Below are 27,336 nucleotides of genomic sequence, written 5' to 3'. Positions count from 1 at the left end.
CCACGTATCTGTGTTAGGTGGACCTTGCTACAGATGGCGTTGCGCAGTGCACACTTGATTTATCGGATACTTGGTTGTGCAGGGAAGGCACGGCTCTCTTGGAGAAGTAGTGCCGGCTGGGAACAACATACTGTGGGACAGCAAGCGACATGAGCTGTTTGAAGCTGTCTGTGTCCACCAGCCTAAATGACAGCATTTCATAGGCCAGTAGTTTAGAAATGCTGGCATTCAGGGCCAGGGATCGAGGGTGGCTAGGTGGGAATTTACGCTTTCTATCAAATGTTTGTGAGATGGAGAGCTGAACGCTGGCGTGTGACATGGTTGAGACGCTTGGTGACGGAGGTGGTGGTGGTGGTGTTGGTGGTACATCCCCTGTTTGCTGGGCGGCAGGTGCCAACGTTCCTCCAGAGGCGGAGGAAGAGGCCGAGGCGGCAGCAGCAGAATAGGCCGAGGCGGCAGCAGCAGAAGAGGTAGCAGGGGGAGCCTGAGTGACTTCCTTGGTTTTAAGGTGTTTACTCCACTGCAGTTCATGCTTTGCATGCAGGTGCCTGGTCATGCAGGTTGTGCTCAGGTTCAGAACGTTAATGCCTCGCTTCAGGCTCTGATGGCACAGCGTGCAAACCACTCGGGTCTTGTCGTCAGCACATTGTTTGAAGAAGTGCCATGCCAGGGAACTCCTTGAAGCTGCCTTTGGGGTGCTCGGTCCCAGATGGCGGCGGTCAGTAGCAGGCGGAGTCTCTTGGCGGCGGGTGTTCTGCTTTTGCCCACTGCTCCCTCTTTTGCTACGCTGTTGGCTCGGTCTCACCACTGCCTCTTCCTCCGAACTGTGAAAGTCAGTGGCACGACCTTCATTCCATGTGGGGTCTAGGACCTCATCGTCCCCTGCATCGTCTTCCACCCAGTCTTGATCCCTGACCTCCTGTTCAGTCTGCACACTGCAGAAAGACGCAGCAGTTGGCACCTGTGTTTCGTCATCATCAGAGACATGCTGAGGTGGTATTCCCATGTCCTCATCATCAGGAAACATAAGTGGTTGTGCGTCAGTGCATTCTATGTCTTTCACCGCTGGGGAAGGGCTAGGTGGATGCCCTTGGGAAACCCTGCCAGCGGAGTCTTCAAACAGCATAAGAGACTGCTGCATAACTTGAGGCTGAGACAGTTTCCCTGGTATGCATGGGGGTGATGTGACAGACTGATGGGGTTGGTTTTCAGGCGCCATCTGTGCGCTTTCTGCAGAAGACTGGGTGGGAGATAATGTGAACGTGCTGGATCCACTGTCGGCCACCCAATTGACTAATGCCTGTACCTGCTCAGGCCTTACCATCCTTAGAACGGCATTGGGCCCCACCATATATCGCTGTAAATTCTGGCGGCTACTGGGACCTGAGGTAGTTGGTACACTAGGACGTGTGGATGTGGCAGAACGGCCACGTCCTCTCCCAGCACCAGAGGGTCCACTAACACCACCACGACCATGTCCACGTCCGCGTCCCTTACTAGATGTTTTTCTCATTGTTATGGTTCACCACAACAACAAATATATTATTTGGCCCAATGTATTGTATTCAAATTCAGCGGGATATAAATTTGAGGCCTAGTATTTAGGCGCTGGGTGACCGGTATGGATTTAGTGACAGAATTAGACTTGGAAATGCACAGAAGCGTGTGTGTGAAGTTATTCTGAATGACCCTATGTGCACCTTGAATATTATATACCCTTTTGGGATAGATTTCAAATAGCTCTGATATAGCAGGAACCACTAAATTATGAAATTGCTAAATTGGGAATTGTATTTCAACCCAGAACAAAAAATGTGCTTTGACGGACACTAAATATCTTGCCCAGCAACAACAGTACAGCGGTAACGAGAGATTTAGCAGGATATAAATTTGAGGCCTAGTATTTAGGCGCTGGGTGACAGGTATGGGTTTAGTGACAGAATTAGACTTGGAAATACACAGTAGCGGGTGTGTGTGAAGTTATTCTGAATGACCCAATGTGCACCTTGAATATTATATACCCTTTTAGGGATAGATTTCAAATAGCTCTGATATAGCAGAAACCACTAAATTATGAAATTGCTAAATTGGGAATTGTATTTCAACCCAGAACAAAAAATGTGCTTTGACGGACACTAAATATCTTGCCCAGCAACAACAGTACAGCGGTAACGAGAGATTTAGCAGGATATAAATTTGAGGCCTAGTATTTAGGCGCTGGGTGACAGGTATGGGTTTAGTGACAGAATTAGACTTGGAAATACACAGTAGCGGGTGTGTGTGAAGTTATTCTGAATGACCCAATGTGCACCTTGAATATTATATACCCTTTTAGGGATAGATTTCAAATAGCTCTGATATAGCAGAAACCACTAAATTATGAAATTGCTAAATTGGGAATTGTATTTCAACCCAGAACAAAAAATGTGCTTTGACGGACACTAAATATCTTGCCCAGCAACAACAGTACAGCGGTAACGAGAGATTTAGCAGGATATAAATTTGAGGCCTAGTATTTAGGCGCTGGGTGACAGGTATGGGTTTAGTGACAGAATTAGACTTGAAAATACACAGTAGCGGGTGTGTGTGAAGTTATTCTGAATGACCCAATGTGCACCTTGAATATTATATACCCTTTTAGGGATAGATTTCAAATAGCTCTGATATAGCAGAAACCACTAAATTATGAAATTGCTAAATTGGGAATTGTACTTCAACCCAGAACAAAAAATGTGCTTTGACGGACACTAAATATCTTTCCAAGCAACAACAGTACAGCGGTAACGAGAGATTTAGCAGGATATAAATTTGAGGCCTAGTATTTAGGCGCTGGGTGACAGGTATGGGTTTAGTGACAGAATTAGACTTGGAAATACACAGTAGCGGGTGTGTGTGAAGTTATTCTGAATGACCCAATGTGCACCTTGAATATTATATACCCTTTTAGGGATAGATTTCAAATAGCTCTGATATAGCAGAAACCACTAAATTATGAAATTGCTAAATTGGGAATTGTATTTCAACCCAGAACAAAAAATGTGCTTTGACGGACACTAAATATCTTGCCCAGCAACAACAGTACAGCGGTAACGAGAGATTTAGCAGGATATAAATTTGAGGCCTAGTATTTAGGCGCTGGGTGACAGGTATGGGTTTAGTGACAGAATTAGACTTGGAAATACACAGTAGCGGGTGTGTGTGAAGTTATTCTGAATGACCCAATGTGCACCTTGAATATTATATACCCTTTTAGGGATAGATTTCAAATAGCTCTGATATAGCAGAAACCACTAAATTATGAAATTGCTAAATTGGGAATTGTATTTCAACCCAGAACAAAAAATGTGCTTTGACGGACACTAAATATCTTGCCCAGCAACAACAGTACAGCGGTAACGAGAGATTTAGCAGGATATAAATTTGAGGCCTAGTATTTAGGCGCTGGGTGACAGGTATGGGTTTAGTGACAGAATTAGACTTGAAAATACACAGTAGCGGGTGTGTGTGAAGTTATTCTGAATGACCCAATGTGCACCTTGAATATTATATACCCTTTTAGGGATAGATTTCAAATAGCTCTGATATAGCAGAAACCACTAAATTATGAAATTGCTAAATTGGGAATTGTACTTCAACCCAGAACAAAAAATGTGCTTTGACGGACACTAAATATCTTTCCAAGCAACAACAGTACAGCGGTAACGAGAGATTTAGCAGGATATAAATTTGAGGCCTAGTATTTAGGCGCTGGGTGACAGGTATGGGTTTAGTGACAGAATTAGACTTGGAAATACACAGTAGCGGGTGTGTGTGAAGTTATTCTGAATGACCCAATGTGCACCTTGAATATTATATACCCTTTTAGGGATAGATTTCAAATAGCTCTGATATAGCAGAAACCACTATATTATGAAATTGCTAAATTGGGAATTGTACTTCAACCCAGAACAAAAAATGTGCTTTGACGGACACTAAATAACTTTCCCAGCTACAACAGGACAGCGGTAACGAGAGATTTAGCGGGATATAAATTTGAGGCCTAGTATTTAGGCGCTAGGTTACAGGTATGGGTTTAGTGACAGAATTAGACTTGGAAATACACAGTAGCGGGTGTGTGTGAAGTTATTCTGAATGACCCTATGTGCACCTTCAATATGATCTACCCTTTTAGGGATAGATTTCAAATAGCTCTGATATAGCAGAAACCACTAAATTATGAAATTGCTAAATTGGGAATTGTATTTCAACCCAGAAGAAAAAATGTGCTTTGACGGACACTAAATAACTTTCCCAGCTACAACAGGACAGCGGTAACGAGAGATTTAGCAGGATATAAATTTGAGGCCTAGTATTTAGGCGCTGGGTGACAGGTATGGGTTTAGTGACAGAATTAGACTTGAAAATACACAGTAGCGGGTGTGTGTGAAGTTATTCTGAATGACCCAATGTGCACCTTGAATATTATATACCCTTTTAGGGATAGATTTCAAATAGCTCTGATATAGCAGAAACCACTAAATTATGAAATTGCTAAATTGGGAATTGTACTTCAACCCAGAACAAAAAATGTGCTTTGACGGACACTAAATAACTTTCCCAGCTACAACAGGACAGCGGTAACGAGAGATTTAGCAGGATATAAATTTGAGGCCTAGTATTTAGGCGCTGGGTGACAGGTATGGGTTTAGTGACAGAATTAGACTTGAAAATACACAGTAGCGGGTGTGTGTGAAGTTATTCTGAATGACCCAATGTGCACCTTGAATATTATATACCCTTTTAGGGATAGATTTCAAATAGCTCTGATATAGCAGACACCACTAAATTATGAAATTGCTAAATTGGGAATTGTACTTCAACCCAGAACAAAAAATGTGCTTTGACGGACACTAAATAACTTTCCCAGCTACAACAGGACAGCGGTAACGAGAGATTTAGCGGGATATAAATTTGAGGCCTAGTATTTAGGCGCTGGGTGACCGGTATGGATTTAGTGACAGAATTAGACTGGGATATGGCCAAAAAATAACCACACTATTGCTGGTTAAATGCACTTGGTGACGGGCGCAGCTTGCCCCTGATGTAGTATATGGCCAAAAAATGAACAGACTATTGCTGGTTAAATGCACTTGGTGTCACAGCTTGACCAACCACACTACTGAGGGTTAAATGCACTTGGTGACGGGCGCAGCTTGCCCCTGATGTAGTATATGGCCAAAAAATAAACAGACTATTGCTGGTTAAATGCACTTGGTGTGACAGCTTCACCCTGATGTAGGCTTTAGCCAGAAAACAACCACACCATTGAGGGTTAAATGCACTTGGTGACAGGCGCAGCTTGCCCCTGATTTTGTATATGGCCAAAAAATGAACAGACTATTGCTGGTTAAATGCACTTGGTGTGACAGCTTCACCCTGATGTAGGCTTTAGCCAAAAAACAACCACACCATTGAGGGTTAAATGCACTTGGTGACAGGCGCAGCTTGCCCCTGATTTTGTATATGGCCAAAAAATGAACAGACTATTGCTGGTTAAATGCACTTGGTGTGACAGCTTCACCCTGATGTAGGCTTTAGCCAAAAAACAACCACACCATTGAGGGTTAAATGCACTTGGTGACAGGCGCAGCTTGCCCCTGATTTTGTATATGGCCAAAAAATGAACAGACTATTGCTGGTTAAATGCACTTGGTGTGACAGCTTCACCCTGATGTAGGCTTTAGCCAAAAAACAACCACACCATTGAGGGTTAAATGCACTTGGTGACAGGCGCAGCTTGCCCCTGATTTTGTATATGGCCAAAAAATGAACAGACTATTGCTGGTTAAATGCACTTGGTGTGACAGCTTCACCCTGATGTAGGCTTTAGCCAAAAAACAACCACACCATTGAGGGTTAGATGCACTTAGTCGCAGCTTGTGCTGGCGCACCACAAGACACAAAATGGCCGCCGATCACCCCAGAAAAATGTGACTGACAAACGGTCTGGGCAGCCTAAAAACAGTGAGCAATTGAGGATCAGCAGCTCAATGATCCACAGCTGCAGATCGATCAGTTAATCAAGTCCTTTGGAGGAGTTAATCTGCCTAATCTCGCCCTACTGTCGCAGCCGCAACCTCTCCCTACGCTAATCAGAGCAGAGTGACGGGCGGCGCTATGTGACTCCAGCTTAAATAGAGGCTGGGTCACATGGTGCTCTGGCCAATCACAGCCATGCCAATAGTAGGCATGGCTGTGATGGCCTCTTGGGGCAAGTAGTATGACGCTTGTTGATTGGCTGCTTTGCAGCCTTTCAAAAAGCGCCAAGAAAGCGTCACAAAAGCGCCAAGAAAGCGACGAACACCGAACCCGAACCCGGACTTTTACGAAAATGTCCGGGTTCGGGTCCGTGTCACGGACACCCCAAAATTCGGTACGAACCCGAACTATACAGTTCGAGTTCGCTCATCCCTAGTTTTGATCCATCATGAGCCTTGCAAAGGTAAAAAACTGGGGATAACCAATTTTTACAGTGAGCCATAATAATAACCAAGGAGTTGTCAGTGGTTATTGATACAATCAATAATGGAGGTGGTCGCGTTCCACCCAGGCTTACCACGCCGTCCCCATCTCGTGGGTAGGGAGGGCGGGCCGGGCCAAGTGCAACGCCCCACCCCTGCTTGGAAGGGAGGGAAGCCTTTGAGTTCAAGACATATTTGTGAACAACATGACTTACACCTAGAGTTGAGCGAACACCTGGATGTTCGGGTTCGAGAAGTTCGGCCGAACATCCCGGAAATGTTCGGGTTCGGGATCCGAACCCGATCCGAACTTCGTCCCGAACCCGAACCCCATTGAAGTCAATGGGGACCCGAACTTTTCGGCACTAAAACGGCTGTAAAACAGCCCAGGAAAGGGCTAGAGGGCTGCAAAAGGCAGCAACATGTAGGTAAATCCCCTGCAAACAAATGTGGATAGGGAAATTAATTAAAATAAAAATTAAATAAATAAAAATTAACCAAAATCAATTGGAGAGAGGTTCCATAGCAGAGAATCTGGCTTCCCGTCACCCACCACTGGAACAGTCCATTCTCAGATATTTAGGCCCCGGCACCCAGGCAGAGGAGAGAGGTCCCGTAACAGACAATCTGGCTTCATGTCAGCAGAGAATCAGTCTTCATGTCATAGCAGAGAATCAGGCTTCACGTCACCCACCACTGTAAGAGTCCATTTTCATAAATTTAGGCCCAGCACCCAGGCAGAGGAGAGAGGTCCCGTAACAGACAATCTGGCTTCATGTCAGCAGAGAATCAGTCTTCATATCATAGCAGAGAATCTGGCTTCCCGTTACCCACCACTGGAACAGTCCATTCTCAGATATTTAGGCCCCGGCACCCAGGCAGAGGAGAGAGGTCCCGTAACAGACAATCTGGCTTCATGTCAGCAGAGAATCAGTCTTCATATCATAGCAGAGAATCAGGCTTCACGTCAGCCACCACTGCAACAGTCCATTGTCATAAATTCAGGCCCAGCACCCAGGCAGAGGAGAGAGGTCCCGTAACAGACAATCTGGCTTCATGTCAGCAGAGAATCAGTCTGCATGTCATAGCAGAGAATCAGGCTTCACGTCACCCACCACTGTAAGAGTCCATTTTCATAAATTTAGGCCCAGCACCCAGGCAGAGGAGAGAGGTCCCGTAACAGACAATCTGGCTTCATGTCAGCAGAGAATCAGTCTTCATATCATAGCAGAGAATCTGGCTTCCCGTTACCCACCACTGGAACAGTCCATTCTCAGATATTTAGGCCCCGGCACCCAGGCAGAGGAGAGAGGTCCCGTAACAGACAATCTGGCTTCATGTCAGCAGAGAATCAGTCTTCATATCATAGCAGAGAATCAGGCTTCACGTCAGCCACCACTGCAACAGTCCATTGTCATAAATTCAGGCCCAGCACCCAGGCAGAGGAGAGAGGTCCCGTAACAGACAATCTGGCTTCATGTCAGCAGAGAATCAGTCTGCATGTCATAGCAGAGAATGAGGCTTCACGTCACCCACCACTGCAACAGTCCATTTTCATAAATTTAGGCCCAGCACCCAGGCAGAGGAGAGAGGTCCCGTAACAGAGGATCTGGCTTCATGTCACCAGAGAATCAGTCTGCATGTCATAGCAGAGAATCAGGCTTCACGTCACCCACCACTGCAACAGTCCATTTTCATAAATTTAGGCCCAGCACCCAGGCAGAGGAGAGAGGTCCCGTAACAGAGGATCTGGCTTCATGTCACCAGAGAATCAGTCTGCATGTCATAGCAGAGAATCAGGCTTCACGTCAGCCACCACTGCAACAATCCATTGGCATATATTTAGGCCTAGCACACAGGCAGAGGAGAGAGGTCCCGTAACAGACAATCTGGCTTCATGTCAGCAGAGAATCAGTCTTCATATCATAGCAGAGAATCAGGCTTCACGTCAGCCACCAATGCAACAGTCCATTGTCAGATATTTAGGCCCAGCACCCAGGCAGAGGAGAGAGGTCCCGTAACAGAGGATCTGGCTTCATGTCAGCAGAGAATCAGTCTTCATGTCATAGCAGAGAATCAGGCTTCACGTCACCCACCACTGTAAGAGTCCATTTTCATAAATTTAGGCCCAGCACCCAGGCAGAGGAGAGAGGTCCCGTAACAGACGATCTGGCTTCATGTCAGCAGAGAATCAGTCTGCATGTCATAGCAGAGAATGAGGCTTCACGTCACCCACCACTGCAACAGTCCATTTTCATAAATTTAGGCCCAGCACCCAGGCAGAGGAGAGAGGTCCCGCAACAGAGGATCTGGCTTCATGTCAGCAGAGAATCAGTCTGCATGTCATAGCAGAGAATCAGGCTTCACGTCAGCCACCACTGCAACAGTCCATTGTCATAAATTCAGGCCCAGCACCCAGGCAGAGGAGAGAGGTCCCGTAACAGACAATCTGGCTTCATGTCACCAGAGAATCAGTCTGCATGTCATAGCAGAGAATGAGGCTTCACGTCAGCCACCACTGCAACAATCCATTGGCATATATTTAGGCCTAGCACACAGGCAGAGGAGAGGTTCATTCAACTTTGGGTAGCCTTGCAATATAATGGTAAAATGAAAATAAAAATAGGATTGAATGAGGAAGTGCCCTGGAGTCCAATAATATATGGTTATGGGGAGGTAGTTAATGTCTAATCTGGACAAGGGACGGACAGGTCCTGTGGGATCCATGCCTGGTTCATTTTTATGAACGTCAGCTTGTCCACATTGGCTGTAGACAGGCGGCTGCGTTTGTCTGTAATGACGCCCCCTGCCGTGCTGAATACACGTTCAGACAAAACGCTGGCTGCCGGGCAGGCCAGCACCTCCAAGGCATAAAAGGCTAGCTCTGGCCACGTGGACAATTTAGAGACCCAGAAGTTGAATGGGGCCGAACCATCAGTCAGTACGTGGAGGGGTGTGCACACGTACTGTTCCACCATGTTAGTGAAATGTTGCCTCCTGCTAACACGTTGCGTATCAGGTGGTGGTGCAGTTAGCTGTGGCGTGTTGACAAAAGTTTTCCACATCTCTGCCATGCTAACCCTGCCCTCAGAGGAGCTGGCCGTGACACAGCTGCCTTGGCGACCTCTTGCTCCTCCTCTGCCTTGGCCTTGGGCTTCCACTTGTTCCCCTGTGACATTTGGGAATGCTCTCAGTAGCGCGTCTACCAACGTGCGCTTGTACTCGCGCATCTTCCTATCACGCTCCAGTGCAGGAAGTAAGGTGGGCACATTGTCTTTGTAGCGTGGATCCAGCAGGGTGGCAACCCAGTAGTCCGCACAGGTTAAAATGTGGGCAACTCTGCTGTCGTTGCGCAGGCACTGCAGCATGTAGTCGCTCATGTGTGCCAGGCTGCCCAGGGGTAAGGACAAGCTGTCCTCTGTGGGAGGCGTATCGTCATCGTCCTGCCTTTCCCCCCAGCCACGCACCAGTGATGGACCCGAGCTGCGTTGGGTGCCACCCCGCTGTGACCATGCTTCATCCTCATCCTCCTCCACCTCCTCCTCATCCTCGTCCTCCTCGTCCTCCAGTAGTGGGCCCTGGCTGGCCACATTTGTACCTGGCCTCTGCTGTTGCCAAAAACCTCCCTCTGAGTCACTTCGAAGAGACTGGCCTGAAAGTGCTAAAAATGACCCCTCTTCCTCCTCCTCCTCCTCCTCCTCCTGGGCCACCTCCTCTTCCATCATCGCCCTAAGTGTTTTCTCAAGGAGACATAGAAGTGGTATTGTAACGCTGATAACGGTGTCATCGCCACTGGCCATGTTGGTGGAGTACTCGAAACAGCGCAACAGGGCACACAGGTCTCGCATGGAGGCCCAGTCATTGGTGGTGAAGTGGTGCTGTTCTGTAGTGCGACTGACCCGTGCGTGCTGCAGCTGAAACTCCACTATGGCCTGCTGCTGCTCGCACAGTCTGTCCAGCATGTGCAAGGTGGAGTTCCACCTGGTGGGCACGTCGCATATGAGGCGGTGAGCGGGAAGGCCGAAGTTACGCTGTAGCGCAGACAGGCGAGCAGCGGCAGGATGTGAACGCCGGAAGCGCGAACAGACGGCCCGCACTTTATGCAGCAGCTCTGACATGTCGGGGTAGTTGTGAATGAACTTCTGCACCACCAAATTCAGCACATGCGCCAAGCAAGGGATGTGCGTCAAATTGGCTAGTCCCAGAGCTACAACGAGATTTCGCCCATTATCACACACCACCAGGCCGGGCTTGAGGCTCACCGGCAGCAACCACTCGTCGGTCTGTTGTTCAATACCCCGCCACAACTCCTGTGCGGTGTGGGGCCTGTCCCCCAAACATATGAGTTTCAGAATGGCCTGCTGACGTTTACCCCGGGCTGTGCTGAAGTTGGTGGTGAAGGTGTGTGGCTGACTGGATGAGCAGGTGGAAGAAGAGGAGGAGGAAGCCGAGAAGGAGGAGGTGGCAACAGGAGGCAAAGAATGTTGCCCTGCGATCCTTGGCGGCGGAAGGACGTGCGCCAAACAGCTCTCCGCCTGGGGCCCAGCTGCCACTACATTTACCCAGTGTGCAGTTAGGGAGATATAGCGTCCCTGGCCGTGCTTACTGGTCCACGTATCTGTGGTTAGGTGGACCTTGCTACAGATGGCGTTGCGCAGTGCACACTTGATTTTATCGGATACTTGGTTGTGCAGGGAAGGCACGGCTCTCTTGGAGAAGTAGTGCCGGCTGGGAACAACATACTGTGGGACAGCAAGCGACATGAGCTGTTTGAAGCTGTCTGTGTCCACCAGCCTAAATGACAGCATTTCATAGGCCAGTAGTTTAGAAATGCTGGCATTCAGGGCCAGGGATCGAGGGTGGCTAGGTGGGAATTTACGCTTTCTATCAAATGTTTGTGAGATGGAGAGCTGAACGCTGGCGTGTGACATGGTTGAGACGCTTGGTGACGGAGGTGGTGGTGGTGGTGTTGGTGGTACATCCCCTGTTTGCTGGGCGGCAGGTGCCAACGTTCCTCCAGAGGCGGAGGAAGAGGCCGAGGCGGCAGCAGCAGAATAGGCCGAGGCGGCAGCAGCAGAAGAGGTAGCAGGGGGAGCCTGAGTGACTTCCTTGGTTTTAAGGTGTTTACTCCACTGCAGTTCATGCTTTGCATGCAGGTGCCTGGTCATGCAGGTTGTGCTCAGGTTCAGAACGTTAATGCCTCGCTTCAGGCTCTGATGGCACAGCGTGCAAACCACTCGGGTCTTGTCGTCAGCACATTGTTTGAAGAAGTGCCATGCCAGGGAACTCCTTGAAGCTGCCTTTGGGGTGCTCGGTCCCAGATGGCGGCGGTCAGTAGCAGGCGGAGTCTCTTGGCGGCGGGTGTTCTGCTTTTGCCCACTGCTCCCTCTTTTGCTACGCTGTTGGCTCGGTCTCACCACTGCCTCTTCCTCCGAACTGTGAAAGTCAGTGGCACGACCTTCATTCCATGTGGGGTCTAGGACCTCATCGTCCCCTGCATCGTCTTCCACCCAGTCTTGATCCCTGACCTCCTGTTCAGTCTGCACACTGCAGAAAGACGCAGCAGTTGGCACCTGTGTTTCGTCATCATCAGAGACATGCTGAGGTGGTATTCCCATGTCCTCATCATCAGGAAACATAAGTGGTTGTGCGTCAGTGCATTCTATGTCTTTCACCGCTGGGGAAGGGCTAGGTGGATACCCTTGGGAAACCCTGCCAGCGGAGTCTTCAAACAGCATAAGAGACTGCTGCATAACTTGAGGCTGAGACAGTTTCCCTGGTATGCATGGGGGTGATGTGACAGACTGATGGGGTTGGTTTTCAGGCGCCATCTGTGCGCTTTCTGCAGAAGACTGGGTGGGAGATAATGTGAACGTGCTGGATCCACTGTCGGCCACCCAATTGACTAATGCCTGTACCTGCTCAGGCCTTACCATCCTTAGAACGGCATTGGGCCCCACCATATATCGCTGTAAATTCTGGCGGCTACTGGGACCTGAGGTAGTTGGTACACTAGGACGTGTGGATGTGGCAGAACGGCCACGTCCTCTCCCAGCACCAGAGGGTCCACTAACACCACCACGACCATGTCCACGTCCGCGTCCCTTACTAGATGTTTTTCTCATTGTTATGGTTCACCACAACAACAAATATATTATTTGGCCCAATGTATTGTATTCAAATTCAGCGGGATATAAATTTGAGGCCTAGTATTTAGGCGCTGGGTGACCGGTATGGATTTAGTGACAGAATTAGACTTGGAAATGCACAGAAGCGTGTGTGTGAAGTTATTCTGAATGACCCTATGTGCACCTTGAATATTATATACCCTTTTTGGGATAGATTTCAAATAGCTCTGATATAGCAGGAACCACTAAATTATGAAATTGCTAAATTGGGAATTGTATTTCAACCCAGAACAAAAAATGTGCTTTGACGGACACTAAATATCTTGCCCAGCAACAACAGTACAGCGGTAACGAGAGATTTAGCAGGATATAAATTTGAGGCCTAGTATTTAGGCGCTGGGTGACAGGTATGGGTTTAGTGACAGAATTAGACTTGGAAATACACAGTAGCGGGTGTGTGTGAAGTTATTCTGAATGACCCAATGTGCACCTTGAATATTATATACCCTTTTAGGGATAGATTTCAAATAGCTCTGATATAGCAGAAACCACTAAATTATGAAATTGCTAAATTGGGAATTGTATTTCAACCCAGAACAAAAAATGTGCTTTGACGGACACTAAATATCTTGCCCAGCAACAACAGTACAGCGGTAACGAGAGATTTAGCAGGATATAAATTTGAGGCCTAGTATTTAGGCGCTGGGTGACAGGTATGGGTTTAGTGACAGAATTAGACTTGGAAATACACAGTAGCGGGTGTGTGTGAAGTTATTCTGAATGACCCAATGTGCACCTTGAATATTATATACCCTTTTAGGGATAGATTTCAAATAGCTCTGATATAGCAGAAACCACTAAATTATGAAATTGCTAAATTGGGAATTGTATTTCAACCCAGAACAAAAAATGTGCTTTGACGGACACTAAATATCTTGCCCAGCAACAACAGTACAGCGGTAACGAGAGATTTAGCAGGATATAAATTTGAGGCCTAGTATTTAGGCGCTGGGTGACAGGTATGGGTTTAGTGACAGAATTAGACTTGAAAATACACAGTAGCGGGTGTGTGTGAAGTTATTCTGAATGACCCAATGTGCACCTTGAATATTATATACCCTTTTAGGGATAGATTTCAAATAGCTCTGATATAGCAGAAACCACTAAATTATGAAATTGCTAAATTGGGAATTGTACTTCAACCCAGAACAAAAAATGTGCTTTGACGGACACTAAATATCTTTCCAAGCAACAACAGTACAGCGGTAACGAGAGATTTAGCAGGATATAAATTTGAGGCCTAGTATTTAGGCGCTGGGTGACAGGTATGGGTTTAGTGACAGAATTAGACTTGGAAATACACAGTAGCGGGTGTGTGTGAAGTTATTCTGAATGACCCAATGTGCACCTTGAATATTATATACCCTTTTAGGGATAGATTTCAAATAGCTCTGATATAGCAGAAACCACTAAATTATGAAATTGCTAAATTGGGAATTGTATTTCAACCCAGAACAAAAAATGTGCTTTGACGGACACTAAATATCTTGCCCAGCAACAACAGTACAGCGGTAACGAGAGATTTAGCAGGATATAAATTTGAGGCCTAGTATTTAGGCGCTGGGTGACAGGTATGGGTTTAGTGACAGAATTAGACTTGGAAATACACAGTAGCGGGTGTGTGTGAAGTTATTCTGAATGACCCAATGTGCACCTTGAATATTATATACCCTTTTAGGGATAGATTTCAAATAGCTCTGATATAGCAGAAACCACTAAATTATGAAATTGCTAAATTGGGAATTGTATTTCAACCCAGAACAAAAAATGTGCTTTGACGGACACTAAATATCTTGCCCAGCAACAACAGTACAGCGGTAACGAGAGATTTAGCAGGATATAAATTTGAGGCCTAGTATTTAGGCGCTGGGTGACAGGTATGGGTTTAGTGACAGAATTAGACTTGAAAATACACAGTAGCGGGTGTGTGTGAAGTTATTCTGAATGACCCAATGTGCACCTTGAATATTATATACCCTTTTAGGGATAGATTTCAAATAGCTCTGATATAGCAGAAACCACTAAATTATGAAATTGCTAAATTGGGAATTGTACTTCAACCCAGAACAAAAAATGTGCTTTGACGGACACTAAATATCTTTCCAAGCAACAACAGTACAGCGGTAACGAGAGATTTAGCAGGATATAAATTTGAGGCCTAGTATTTAGGCGCTGGGTGACAGGTATGGGTTTAGTGACAGAATTAGACTTGGAAATACACAGTAGCGGGTGTGTGTGAAGTTATTCTGAATGACCCAATGTGCACCTTGAATATTATATACCCTTTTAGGGATAGATTTCAAATAGCTCTGATATAGCAGAAACCACTAAATTATGAAATTGCTAAATTGGGAATTGTACTTCAACCCAGAACAAAAAATGTGCTTTGACGGACACTAAATAACTTTCCCAGCTACAACAGGACAGCGGTAACGAGAGATTTAGCGGGATATAAATTTGAGGCCTAGTATTTAGGCGCTAGGTTACAGGTATGGGTTTAGTGACAGAATTAGACTTGGAAATACACAGTAGCGGGTGTGTGTGAAGTTATTCTGAATGACCCTATGTGCACCTTCAATATGATCTACCCTTTTAGGGATAGATTTCAAATAGCTCTGATATAGCAGAAACCACTAAATTATGAAATTGCTAAATTGGGAATTGTATTTCAACCCAGAAGAAAAAATGTGCTTTGACGGACACTAAATAACTTTCCCAGCTACAACAGGACAGCGGTAACGAGAGATTTAGCAGGATATAAATTTGAGGCCTAGTATTTAGGCGCTGGGTGACAGGTATGGGTTTAGTGACAGAATTAGACTTGAAAATACACAGTAGCGGGTGTGTGTGAAGTTATTCTGAATGACCCAATGTGCACCTTGAATATTATATACCCTTTTAGGGATAGATTTCAAATAGCTCTGATATAGCAGAAACCACTAAATTATGAAATTGCTAAATTGGGAATTGTACTTCAACCCAGAACAAAAAATGTGCTTTGACGGACACTAAATAACTTTCCCAGCTACAACAGGACAGCGGTAACGAGAGATTTAGCAGGATATAAATTTGAGGCCTAGTATTTAGGCGCTGGGTGACAGGTATGGGTTTAGTGACAGAATTAGACTTGAAAATACACAGTAGCGGGTGTGTGTGAAGTTATTCTGAATGACCCAATGTGCACCTTGAATATTATATACCCTTTTAGGGATAGATTTCAAATAGCTCTGATATAGCAGAAACCACTAAATTATGAAATTGCTAAATTGGGAATTGTACTTCAACCCAGAACAAAAAATGTGCTTTGACGGACACTAAATAACTTTCCCAGCTACAACAGGACAGCGGTAACGAGAGATTTAGCGGGATATAAATTTGAGGCCTAGTATTTAGGCGCTGGGTGACCGGTATGGATTTAGTGACAGAATTAGACTGGGATATGGCCAAAAAATAACCACACTATTGCTGGTTAAATGCACTTGGTGACGGGCGCAGCTTGCCCCTGATGTAGTATATGGCCAAAAAATGAACAGACTATTGCTGGTTAAATGCACTTGGTGTCACAGCTTGACCAACCACACTACTGAGGGTTAAATGCACTTGGTGACGGGCGCAGCTTGCCCCTGATGTAGTATATGGCCAAAAAATAAACAGACTATTGCTGGTTAAATGCACTTGGTGTGACAGCTTCACCCTGATGTAGGCTTTAGCCAGAAAACAACCACACCATTGAGGGTTAAATGCACTTGGTGACAGGCGCAGCTTGCCCCTGATTTTGTATATGGCCAAAAAATGAACAGACTATTGCTGGTTAAATGCACTTGGTGTGACAGCTTCACCCTGATGTAGGCTTTAGCCAAAAAACAACCACACCATTGAGGGTTAAATGCACTTGGTGACAGGCGCAGCTTGCCCCTGATTTTGTATATGGCCAAAAAATGAACAGACTATTGCTGGTTAAATGCACTTGGTGTGACAGCTTCACCCTGATGTAGGCTTTAGCCAAAAAACAACCACACCATTGAGGGTTAAATGCACTTGGTGACAGGCGCAGCTTGCCCCTGATTTTGTATATGGCCAAAAAATGAACAGACTATTGCTGGTTAAATGCACTTGGTGTGACAGCTTCACCCTGATGTAGGCTTTAGCCAAAAAACAACCACACCATTGAGGGTTAAATGCACTTGGTGACAGGCGCAGCTTGCCCCTGATTTTGTATATGGCCAAAAAATGAACAGACTATTGCTGGTTAAATGCACTTGGTGTGACAGCTTCACCCTGATGTAGGCTTTAGCCAAAAAACAACCACACCATTGAGGGTTAAATGCACTTGGTCGCAGCTTGTGCTGGCGCACCACAAGACACAAAATGGCCGCCGATCACCCCAGAAAAATGTGACTGACAAACGGTCTGGGCAGCCTAAAAACAGTGAGCAATTGAGGATCAGCAGCTCAATGATCCACAGCTGCAGATCGATCAGTTAATCAAGTCCTTTGGAGGAGTTAATCTGCCTAATCTCGCCCTACTGTCGCAGCCGCAACCTCTCCCTACGCTAATCAGAGCAGAGTGACGGGCGGCGCTATGTGACTCCAGCTTAAATAGAGGCTGGGTCACATGGTGCTCTGGCCAATCACAGCCATGCCAATAGTAGGCATGGCTGTGATGGCCTCTTGGGGCAAGTAGTATGACGCTTGTTGATTGGCTGCTTTGCAGCCTTTCAAAAAGCGCCAAGAAAGCGTCACAAAAGCGCCAAGAAAGCGACGAACACCGAACCCGAACCCGGACTTTTACGAAAATGTCCGGGTTCGGGTCCGTGTCACGGACACCCCAAAATTCGGTACGAACCCGAACTATACAGTTCGAGTTCGCTCATCCCTAACCTTAACCAAATTTAAGCAGAGATAAGAATGGACATATCAATATTTAGTAATATGATCTATTTATATAATTTCTTTAATATTCTGATATATTTTTTGGAATTCAAAGGCTTCATTAATTTCAACTTCCTCAAGGATTCCTACCCACATAAAAAATCTGCAAAAACTGGAGCAATAATGACATATTATCTATCCATCCTTGCTGGTTTTACATTAAAGGGGTTGTCAAGTTTTTTCCTCAGGTTAGGCCATAACTAGCTGACCAGTATGAGTCCCACAACACAGCACCATCAATGGTGTAGTGGATAGAGCTCGTTACTACACTTACTGCAGTGACAAGCTGTGTAGTTCTGGAGCTACAAGGTAACAACTGACGAGTGGTGGTATGAGGTGTCAGACCCTCACACGGGCGTGGCGGATTGGGGCCGGATGCATTCAGGGAAAATGATGCGATTTTGACACTAAAACAAGTCAGTTTTCACTGTGATTGCGTTCCATGTTTGCGTTTTTTCCGCGCGGGTGCAAAACATTGTAATGCGCTTTTGCACACGCGTGAGAAAAATTGGCATGTTTGGTATCCAGACCCGAACCCCGACTTCTTCACAGAAGTTCGGGTTGGTTTGGGTTAGGTGTTGTGTACATTTTATTATTTTCCCTTATAACATGGTTATAAGGGAAAATAGTAGCATTCTTAATACAGAATGCATAGTACAATAGGGCTGGAGGGGTTAAATTTTTTTTATAATAATTTAACTCACCTTAATCCACTTGATCGTGCAGCCCGGCTTCTCTTCTGTCTTCTTCTTTGAGGAATAGGACATTTGATGGCGTCACTGCGCTCATCTCATGGTCCATCACATGCTCTTTTAACATGGCGATGGATCATGTGACGGACCATGTGATGAGCGCAGTGACGTCATCAAAGGTTCTTTTCCTGTGCACAGCAAAGAAGAAGACAGAAGAGAAGTCGGGCTGGGCGATCAAGTGGATTAAGGCCAGTTATATTATTTTTTTATCTTTTTTAACCCCTCCAGCCCTATTGTACTATGCATTCTGTATTAAGAATGCTATTATTTTCCCTTATAACTATGTTATAAGGGAAAATAATAATGATTGGGTCCCCATCCCAATCATCTACTAGCAACCGTGCATGAAAATCGCACTGCATCCGCACTTGCTTGGGGCATTCACTTCTATGGGGCCTGCATTGCGTGAAAAATGCAGAATATAGAACATGCTGCGATTTTTATGCAACGCTCAAGTGATGCATGAAAATTACCGCTCGTGTGCACAGCCCCATAGAAATGAATGGGTCCGGATTCAGTGCGGGTGCAATGCGTTCACGTCGCACATTGCACCCGCGCAGAAAACTCACTCTTGTGAAAGGGGCCTTACTGATCAGCTAGTGATAACCTCTCCTTAGAATAGGCTATCATAAGTAAAAACTGGTCAACCCTTTTAAACTTTGTGAGAAAACACAAACATAACCAATTGCTAAATCAATATTTACTTACATTTAAGACCTTTACTTTGAAGTTAATATGTCTGATGCCATTAAAGTTGACTTTTTCATAAATTGCATTTACTGATCTCATGTATCCAGCGATCTACAAGATAGAAATGCATAGTACGGTAAAATATACATTTCTTACTTTGCAAAACAGAATGAAGTAGCCATCACTGGCAGCTGGGAACCCCCTCAAAGCCAAATATGCTATTAACAACATGGACACAAATGTTTAGAATCCATTTCTAGATTGCAACAATGAGAGGAATTTATCATAGAGCGGCACAGGACATAAATTAGGTTCATCATCTGGAAGTCTGTGCACCTGAGCAGAAAACTGGTGTAAATGAAGAAAAATCTGCCAGGCTCGCCGGCCCAGCCACACCTTTTATAAATGGCTGATTGCCAATTTCAAAACCAGCACTTTTCCCCTCATTTTCTGATATTTTTTCCATAGACATCCATTGCTTTTTTCACCCTGAAAAAAACACCAGGGCAGCGTGTGTGGCATTTTCAATTGTGTTTTTGCATAACATATTTTGTACCAATTGTAGGAAGGCCCAAGGGTCCATCATTGACAGAAGGTATGTGTCGCCGAGATTCCTGGCCTCGGTGAGGTAAGAGTCCGTCATTTCATGTATCAGCAGTAGCTAGTGCTGGCTGACATGGTTTTGCTATTTAGTATGGCTGTAAAGCCGATCTGGGCCGGCTCTTACTGGGAGCAGCCAAAGTGCAGGGTGGGTGGCTGCTCCCCACGTTCCAGGCCGGGTCTTGTTTTGGGCTATAAAACACAGGCAGCACTGTCAGGTGGTGGGAATTTACTCCTCTCTGACAGTGAAGCTCTGGCAGTCTCTGTGTTGGGACCTGGGAGTTTGGGCCTGCGTAAAGGCCTGCTACCTTGTTGGCTTGAGAGCAAGTGGTTTCTGCTATGTCCAAGGACTTCTGCATTTCTGCATGGTGTGAACAAACACCAGACTCAAGGTGACTGTTTTCCTTGAAACTGACTTTTTGTTTTGCTTATCCTTATGTGGGAATAAACTCTGAACTGTTTAACTTAAAGACGTTGTTGTTGCCTCTATACTGTGTCCGCAAGCCTGTCTACCAGAGCAAATTCCCACACGATACAATGTGTACCAGTTTTATTTTCTTATACCCTTTTTTTACCATAAAAAAATGCCAGGTGCTCAAACACACTATTTTGGGGAAAACACCACAAAAAAAATTGGGCCAAAAACTCCAGGTGTGGCAGCCCCTTTAAATAGCATCTGTAAACAGATTTGTACCTATGAAACTGACTGACCTGTTACATGAGCGCTTGGCAGCTGAAGGCATTTGTGTTGGTTCCATGTTCATACATGCCCGCATTGCTGAGAAAAATAATTTAATATATGCAAATGAGCCTCTAGGAGCTCTGCTCTCTTTGTAACTGCCACACCCTCTGCATTTTCATTGACAGGGCCAGGCAGAAGTGATAAGGTTTTTACCTGACCTTGTCAATCAAAGTGCAGAGGGCATAGCAGTTGCAGAGAGGTGTAACGCCAACGCCCCCGTTGATCATAGAAGGCTCATTTGCATCTATTAAAACATAATTTTTTTTAGAAATGAGGGCACATATGGACATGGGACCAACACAGATACCTTCAACTGCCAAGCGCATATGCTGACATACAAGTCTGCTGACATATACCCTTTAAGAAGCCTATGAAGAAAGACACCTGAGAAGACTTATGCTAAGTAAGTGCCCCTGACACAAGACAAATGAAATTCTATTTGTATGCATTTTCAATATTTTACTATACACTTTTAATTAACATCTGACTGTGGGGCTTTAACTCCCCTCCAAAACAAAAACACCACACAAAGCACCACAGGAGTTGGACCCCCACTGATCAGATATTTGATGACCTACAATTATTATTCGTGTTGAGCGAATTGACCTTCGGATTATAGATCCTAGGTCTATTCATTCTAATACTTTGTTTTGACCTGTCTCCATACAGCATTAAAATGTATTACCTCCGTGGAGGCGAAATTTGTTTTAGCCGAAGTTGTGTGAGACTTTGGTGATGTAATTCGGTAATCACTTCTGTGTCTTTAAAATCATTTTAAAATAGAAATCCAAAATCGGGTTTGGTGCAGAGGTACCAGCCGGTACCAAATCCACCTTCGGATTCCGGAATTTTTAATGTTTTTAAAAATGCAGAAATTAATACCAATTTCAAATACCTAAGGCTACTTTCACACTAGCGTTCGATCGGATCCGTTCTGAACGGATCCGATCATATTAATGCAGACGGAGGCTCCGTTCAGTACGGATCCGTCTGCATTAATAACTTAGAAGAAATTCTAAGTGTGAAAGTAGCCTGAGCGGATCCGTTCAGACTTTCAATGTAAAGTCAATGGGGGACGGATCCGCTTGAAGATTGAGCCATATGGTGACATCTTCAAGCAGATCCGTTCCCATTGACTTACATTGTAAGTCTGAACGGATCCGCTCGCCTCCAGCTGTCCGTGCGGAGGCGAGCGGAGCGGAGGCTGAACGCCGCCAGACTGATGCAGTCTGAGCGGATCCGCATCCATTCAGACTGCATCAAACGGAGCTCACGAACGGACCTATGAATGCTAGTGTGAAAGTAGCCTAAGTCTCACGCAACTTTGGGTGAGATTAATTTTGCCTCCACGGAGACAGGTCTCTGGAAAGCATTAAAACAAAGTGTTTGAATCAATCAACTTCGGATCTATGATCTGAAGCCAGATTCGCTCAAGTCTAATCTTATTATATACCCAAAAACCCCTTTAACATTTTAAAACTGGGATTTTTCTGCAATAAAGCACTATAGATAAGTCAGGCTATTTACATGTGCTATTTAATAACAAGCTATGGTTAGCCGCATTGGTATAAAGCTTGCCAAACATTTCATCCGAACGATCCCACCAACTAAACTGCCCGACCAGGGAGTCCGTTTTTTTAAATAAAAACAGACTCCCTGGTGCTTGAGCACAATGGCAAGTGATCGGCTGAATTCAGCCGATCAAGCCATCAACATCCAGTTTTGGCCGATGAACAGCCGACGTTTTCCAGCACGGCAGATTGCATTTTTGACAGACAAGAGTGTGCCATTGGCGATTGTAAACGCTCGTTTGCACTAGTTTTTCAAACGACAATTGGCCAGACTGGTCAAAAACTGCCATTCCGTCCGACTTTAGTCTTATGGGTATGGCCACCGTAAAGGGTTTGGGTCACTTCAGAAAGTGGCACTTATTTTGTTATTACCCATAATGCTTCATGTGCTGGCTTGATGGTTATGACCACCCTGCAATCCATCAGATTCAGTGGTGGTCCTGCTTGCACACTACGTCAAAAGTACCAACCTCTCTGGTGGCCAGGACCGTGGGAGCTCACGTAGGCTGGTGCTTTTTTCTATAGTGTACAAGCACAAGAAGTGTATAATGTGTCGAAAAAATGAACCTAGCCAGCAAAGGAGGCAATATGGACAATCACAGTACATTAGTCAGTGGTTTGTATTAAATTTCTCTACGTGATAAATGCTATTTGCTGAAGTGAGAAAACCCCTTTAAGACACACACACACATTTACCAAGGCATGCAGTGTCTATTATAGCTTCTTACTGAAGCAGCAATATTTTGTTTTTCTTTAGCAGCTGCTGATTTTATAAAATGGGTGTCAGTCTTCTCTGTTCACTGACACATGTAGCTAAACAAAAAAAAACTGGGCACATTCACTAAGACTAGCATTTTATATGCCAGTGTCAGTGAAAAGTTGGTAGATCTTCTGGCATTCAGAAAGTCAAATCTATAACCAGCTCTGAGCTGGTGAACTTCTGAACTACGATTTACATCACTTTCTGGCACAAATTATATTGAATCTGTTGGGCTATAGGAAACCCAAGCCCTACCTAATTTCTTAAAGGTTTAAAGGGTTTCCTGAGATTTTTCAACTGATGACCTATCCTCTGGATAGGTCATCAGTAGAGATGAGTGAATTGAAGTTGAAGGCACTGAAGCCGAATTTCCTCACGCTTTGTGGTAACAAATCACATTTTTTCCTAAAATGGCTACTGCATATGTTAGGACATGTAGCAAAGAACTCTGGGAACGAGGGATCACCCACAATGTCATGCATGTAACCAATCAGCAGACAGCCAGCCCTGTGATGTCACAGCTCTATAAATACCCTCAGCCATTTTGGATTCTGCCATTTTCCAGTGTGCTTAGTGTAGGGAGAGACGTTCGTAGGTGCTAGGGACAGTGTTAGAAAAGAGTTTATTGTGCTGAAAAAACTATTTACAAGTTCAGGGAAAGATTATTCAAGATGTAGGGAAAGCATAGGGAGACATCATCCACGGTATAAAAGGAAAACAGGGTGCAATAGGAGAGTGTACAGCCTGGGTAATAGGAGCGATTCTATTGCACCTTGCTGCACTTATTGGGGATCCAAATTGCTATTATACTGCTGCTTTTATGTTTGCACTAGATGATACCTCTGTAATTCCAGCAAGCCTTGTTTGTTATTGGGGTGCAAGTGCTGTGTTGCAGGGTGTATTTATATATACAGTATAAAATATAAATATATACGTACGTCATATTAACCGATCTGCGGTGCATTTAAATTGTTCTACAGTTTCTTTTGGGGTGTATTAGTGTAAAAAAAAGGACGTCTCATTTGCCGTTCTGCGGTGCAGTTACTTTGTACTACAGCCGTTTTTGGAGGGTAGAAGTGTAAAAAAAAGTACATATTATTTGCTGTTCTGCGGTGCAGTTACTTTGTACTACAGGCTTTATTTAGGGGTATTATTTTAATTTTAATTTAATTCTTTTATTATACAGTATGTCAGGCAGACAGGTGACAGGCCGTTCAAATGGAATGAGCAGTGGCCAAAATATTTTTGTCGCAGGCAGCAGAGGAAGGGGGGGTTGCATCAAAAGTCGCAGCGAGATGCCTGAGCTCCCGATGCCATCCAGCGTACATGTCTTGACCAGCAACCCAGTGGTGCTTGAATGGTCGACTCGGTCTTCTACTTCATTGCAAGTAACATCAGACACTATGGAGGAGAGATCCGCTGCTTCCTCCCATAAGCAGGCAAATAGTGATGATAAAAGTCACGCGGGAGCTTATGTTGTGAGCCGTCAGGCTCCTGGCCCTGACACCATTGAGGGGGACATCAGTGACGTGCAGACAGTAGCGGATGATGATGAAGCCGGGTAAAGAAGGGGCTTCATCATCATCAGCAGGGTGGCAGCTTCCGCGTGAGGCAACGGCTGAGCCAGCAAGGTGGTAGCATGGCCGGGAGTCAGCAGGGTGGCAGCAGTGGGAGGTTGGGAGCCAAATGTGCCTGGGGTAGACCGCCCGCTTTGCTGGAGAATACCTGCCTGGGAAGTAGAGGTGCAGGGGTTCACGGAGACAGCGGTAGCAGGCAGTCAGTATAGAGTGTTGGAGGAAAGTGCCATACTCGGATGTGTGGCAATTTTTTGTTAGGCTGCCGGTGGAGGTGAACATGGCCATTTGTCAACACATGCTGCGTCACCATAAAGTGGCCTGGAAGAACCGTGGCTCCAATGTGGTGGTCCAACCTGCCGCAGCAACACACACCCAATTTCATGCAATCAACACTTCACCACCTCAGCCGAAGGGAGCTTTCTGTCCTTCCTATCATCAGCTGGTCCTGATGCTACTGCTCTTCCTCCTACTACTCCTCATCAGTCATTCCGTCAGCAATCGATCACCGAATCAATTACAAAGAGACAACAGTATGTGTGCACTCATCCAATGGCACAGAAGCCGAACGTGTTCCTGGCCAAGTTGCTGGTGATGCAGTTCTCTGCACATTTCAGAGAACTGATGGCTTGTGCCGAGCCGAGGTGGAGTGCCCCAAGCCATCATTTCTTTGATATAAGGCAATACCAGCCATGCAAACATATGTAAACAGAAGGTGTTCCATGCAAACAGAAGGTGGGCCAGTCCTTGAGCCTGTGTCTGCCAAAGTGCATGGCAGCACCAACGTGTGGAGCTGTAACTACAGTCAAGGACAATATATGTCCTTTATGGCCCACTGGGTGACTGTGGTTCCTGCATAGCCTCTAACCAGCATCTTGGCCAGGTGAAGCCACTTCCGCCTCCACGTTCTCACGCCGTTGGTCCTGCGACAATGTCCGCCTCGGTCTCCTCATCCTCCAATGTGTCCTGACCCTCCACTGCAGTGACAAGTCACAGTGGCCCACCAGCATACTACATGTGCAGGGCACGCCGGTGTAACGCTGTTCTGCACCTAGTTTGCCTGGGCGAACGGTATCACACAAGGGAAGAACTGCTTCACGTCCTTCATCAATATATCGAACCATGGCTTTCTCCTCAACAACTCAAAATCGGAACCATGGTGACCGACAACGGGAAGAACATGGTGTTGGCTCTACGTCAAGGAGGACTGAGCCATGCACACTGCATGGCGCACGTGTTCAATCTGGTTGTAAAACGGTTCCTGAAGCCTTGTGCCCATCTGCAAGACATCCTGAAAATGGCCAGGAAACTTTTCATGCACTTCAGCCACTCCACAAAGCACACCCTCCTTGAGCTGCAGCAGCAGAACGGCATCCCCCAACATAGGCTGATATACGACATTTCCACTCGTTGGAATTCCACTCTCTATATGTTGGACCAATTATATAAACAGAGAAAGGCCATAAACGATTTCTTGATGATACAGGCGGACTGAGGTACTCCCCTGTGTAAGTTCGATGTTAGCCAGTGGCAGCTCATGCGCAACACCTGCCATTTGTTCGGACCATTTGAGGAGGCCACTTTATTTGTCAGTCGCCCGGACTACATGATGAACAACGTCATTCTACTGATTCATGTTCTGGAACAGATGCTGCTAAATCTGGCTGGCCAGGTGACAGGAGACGTGGTGACTACATCGGGGCTGAACTAGAGGAGGAGGAGGACATTCGAGCACAAGCAATGCGGAGAGAAATGGGTGTTTTTTTCTACACAGGTGAAAGGAGAGGAGGAGCAGGAGCAGCTGGAGGATCGACAGGGCAATGAGGAAGACAAGGCAGATGACCCAGACACACTGTGACAGTATGCAGTGGAGATGGAGGCAGGGAGTCCCTCCGAGTCACTTGCGCAAATGGCCCAATGCATGCTCAGTTGCTTGCATAGTGACAGCTGAATTGTCACCATTCAGCAGAGGGATGACTACTGGCTCTCCACCGTGTTAGACCCTCGCTACCGGTCCAAAATGGGCGACTTTTTTATACCCGCTGAGAGAGAGGACAAACTGAACTACTATTGAGACATCCTATGTAGTCAGTTGGCCGCAGCCTATGTGCACCATCGCCCATCCTCATGCAGGTCTGCCCGGGGGGCCCCTCTGCGCTCAAGTTCCACTGCCATGGCTGCTGGGGAAGGGCGGGGGGGGGGGGGGAGGAGCAGTACCAGCTCCATCAGCAGCAACATAAGTCTAGTGTCGCTGATAAGCAGTTTTCTTCACCACCTAATGAAGAAACTACTCACCAGCAGCAGCAGATAGACATAGAGCAGAACCTGAACCAGCAGGCTGTGGGATAGTTGGAGTGCACCCTGCCACCCCACATCGAAGATCTTCTGGACTACTGGGCAGCCAAACTCGATTTGTGGCTGCGACTTGTTGAGTTTGCCTTGGAGAAGCCTTACTGCCCGTCCAGCAGTGTGGCATCAGAGCGGGCATTTAGTGCCATAGTTGCCCTAAAGAGAACTCGTCTGTCCACCCAAAACATGGAGAAACTGACCTTTCTGCGGATGAATCAGGCATGGATCAGCCAGGATTTTCAAACACCAGTGCATGATGCATCAGACTAGATCACCCATGTGTCACGCCCTGCCTTGTGGGTGTTCTGAGGAGATCTGTCAGAGTTGCTGCATGTGACTCGATCTGACAGTTTGTTTTGTTATGGGTTTAAACAGAAACACAACTCCTCCAAGGTGTTGTTCATTAGGTAATTGGTGAGGCTATTTATTCCTCCCTCTCCCTATAGCCTTTGCAGGTTATAGTTCTTCTTTGTGTGAGCTCTGGAAGTTTGGTGTATCGTCTTCTCCAACACATCTCTAGATAAGGCCTTTTCCCTTTTTTCCTTCTGTGTTTGTTTTTACTAGGCATCTAGGGTGACGCTAGCTCCTTCGGTTGTTGAAGGAGCTGGTTATCTCTTCCCTCTTCTCTACAACTGAGGGTTTGGTTCAGTGTGTTGTAGCCTTAGGTACGTGGGGATGT

The 27,336-nt window shown here is 45.9% G+C and overlaps 1 protein-coding gene across 2 annotated transcripts in view; it reads right to left on the bottom strand.

The window, feature by feature from the left end:
* The window catches only part of LOC122919690 (disintegrin and metalloproteinase domain-containing protein 10-like), a 293,071-nt gene that overhangs the window by 197,538 nt on the left and 68,197 nt on the right, over nucleotides 1-27,336 (bottom strand). For both annotated transcript variants that reach the window (XM_044268875.1, XM_044268879.1), the window contains one exon: nucleotides 19,080-19,172. In XM_044268875.1, coding sequence (XP_044124810.1) covers nucleotides 19,080-19,172 — 93 coding nt within the window. The remainder of the gene's footprint in view (nucleotides 1-19,079; nucleotides 19,173-27,336) is intronic.

The sequence above is a fragment of the Bufo gargarizans genome, chromosome 1 (assembly GCF_014858855.1).
Source record: "Bufo gargarizans isolate SCDJY-AF-19 chromosome 1, ASM1485885v1, whole genome shotgun sequence".
In the NCBI taxonomy this organism is placed as follows: Eukaryota; Metazoa; Chordata; class Amphibia; order Anura; family Bufonidae; genus Bufo; species Bufo gargarizans.
Note: the sequence above shows the minus strand (reverse complement) of the source record. Positions and strands in the feature narration are given on the sequence as shown.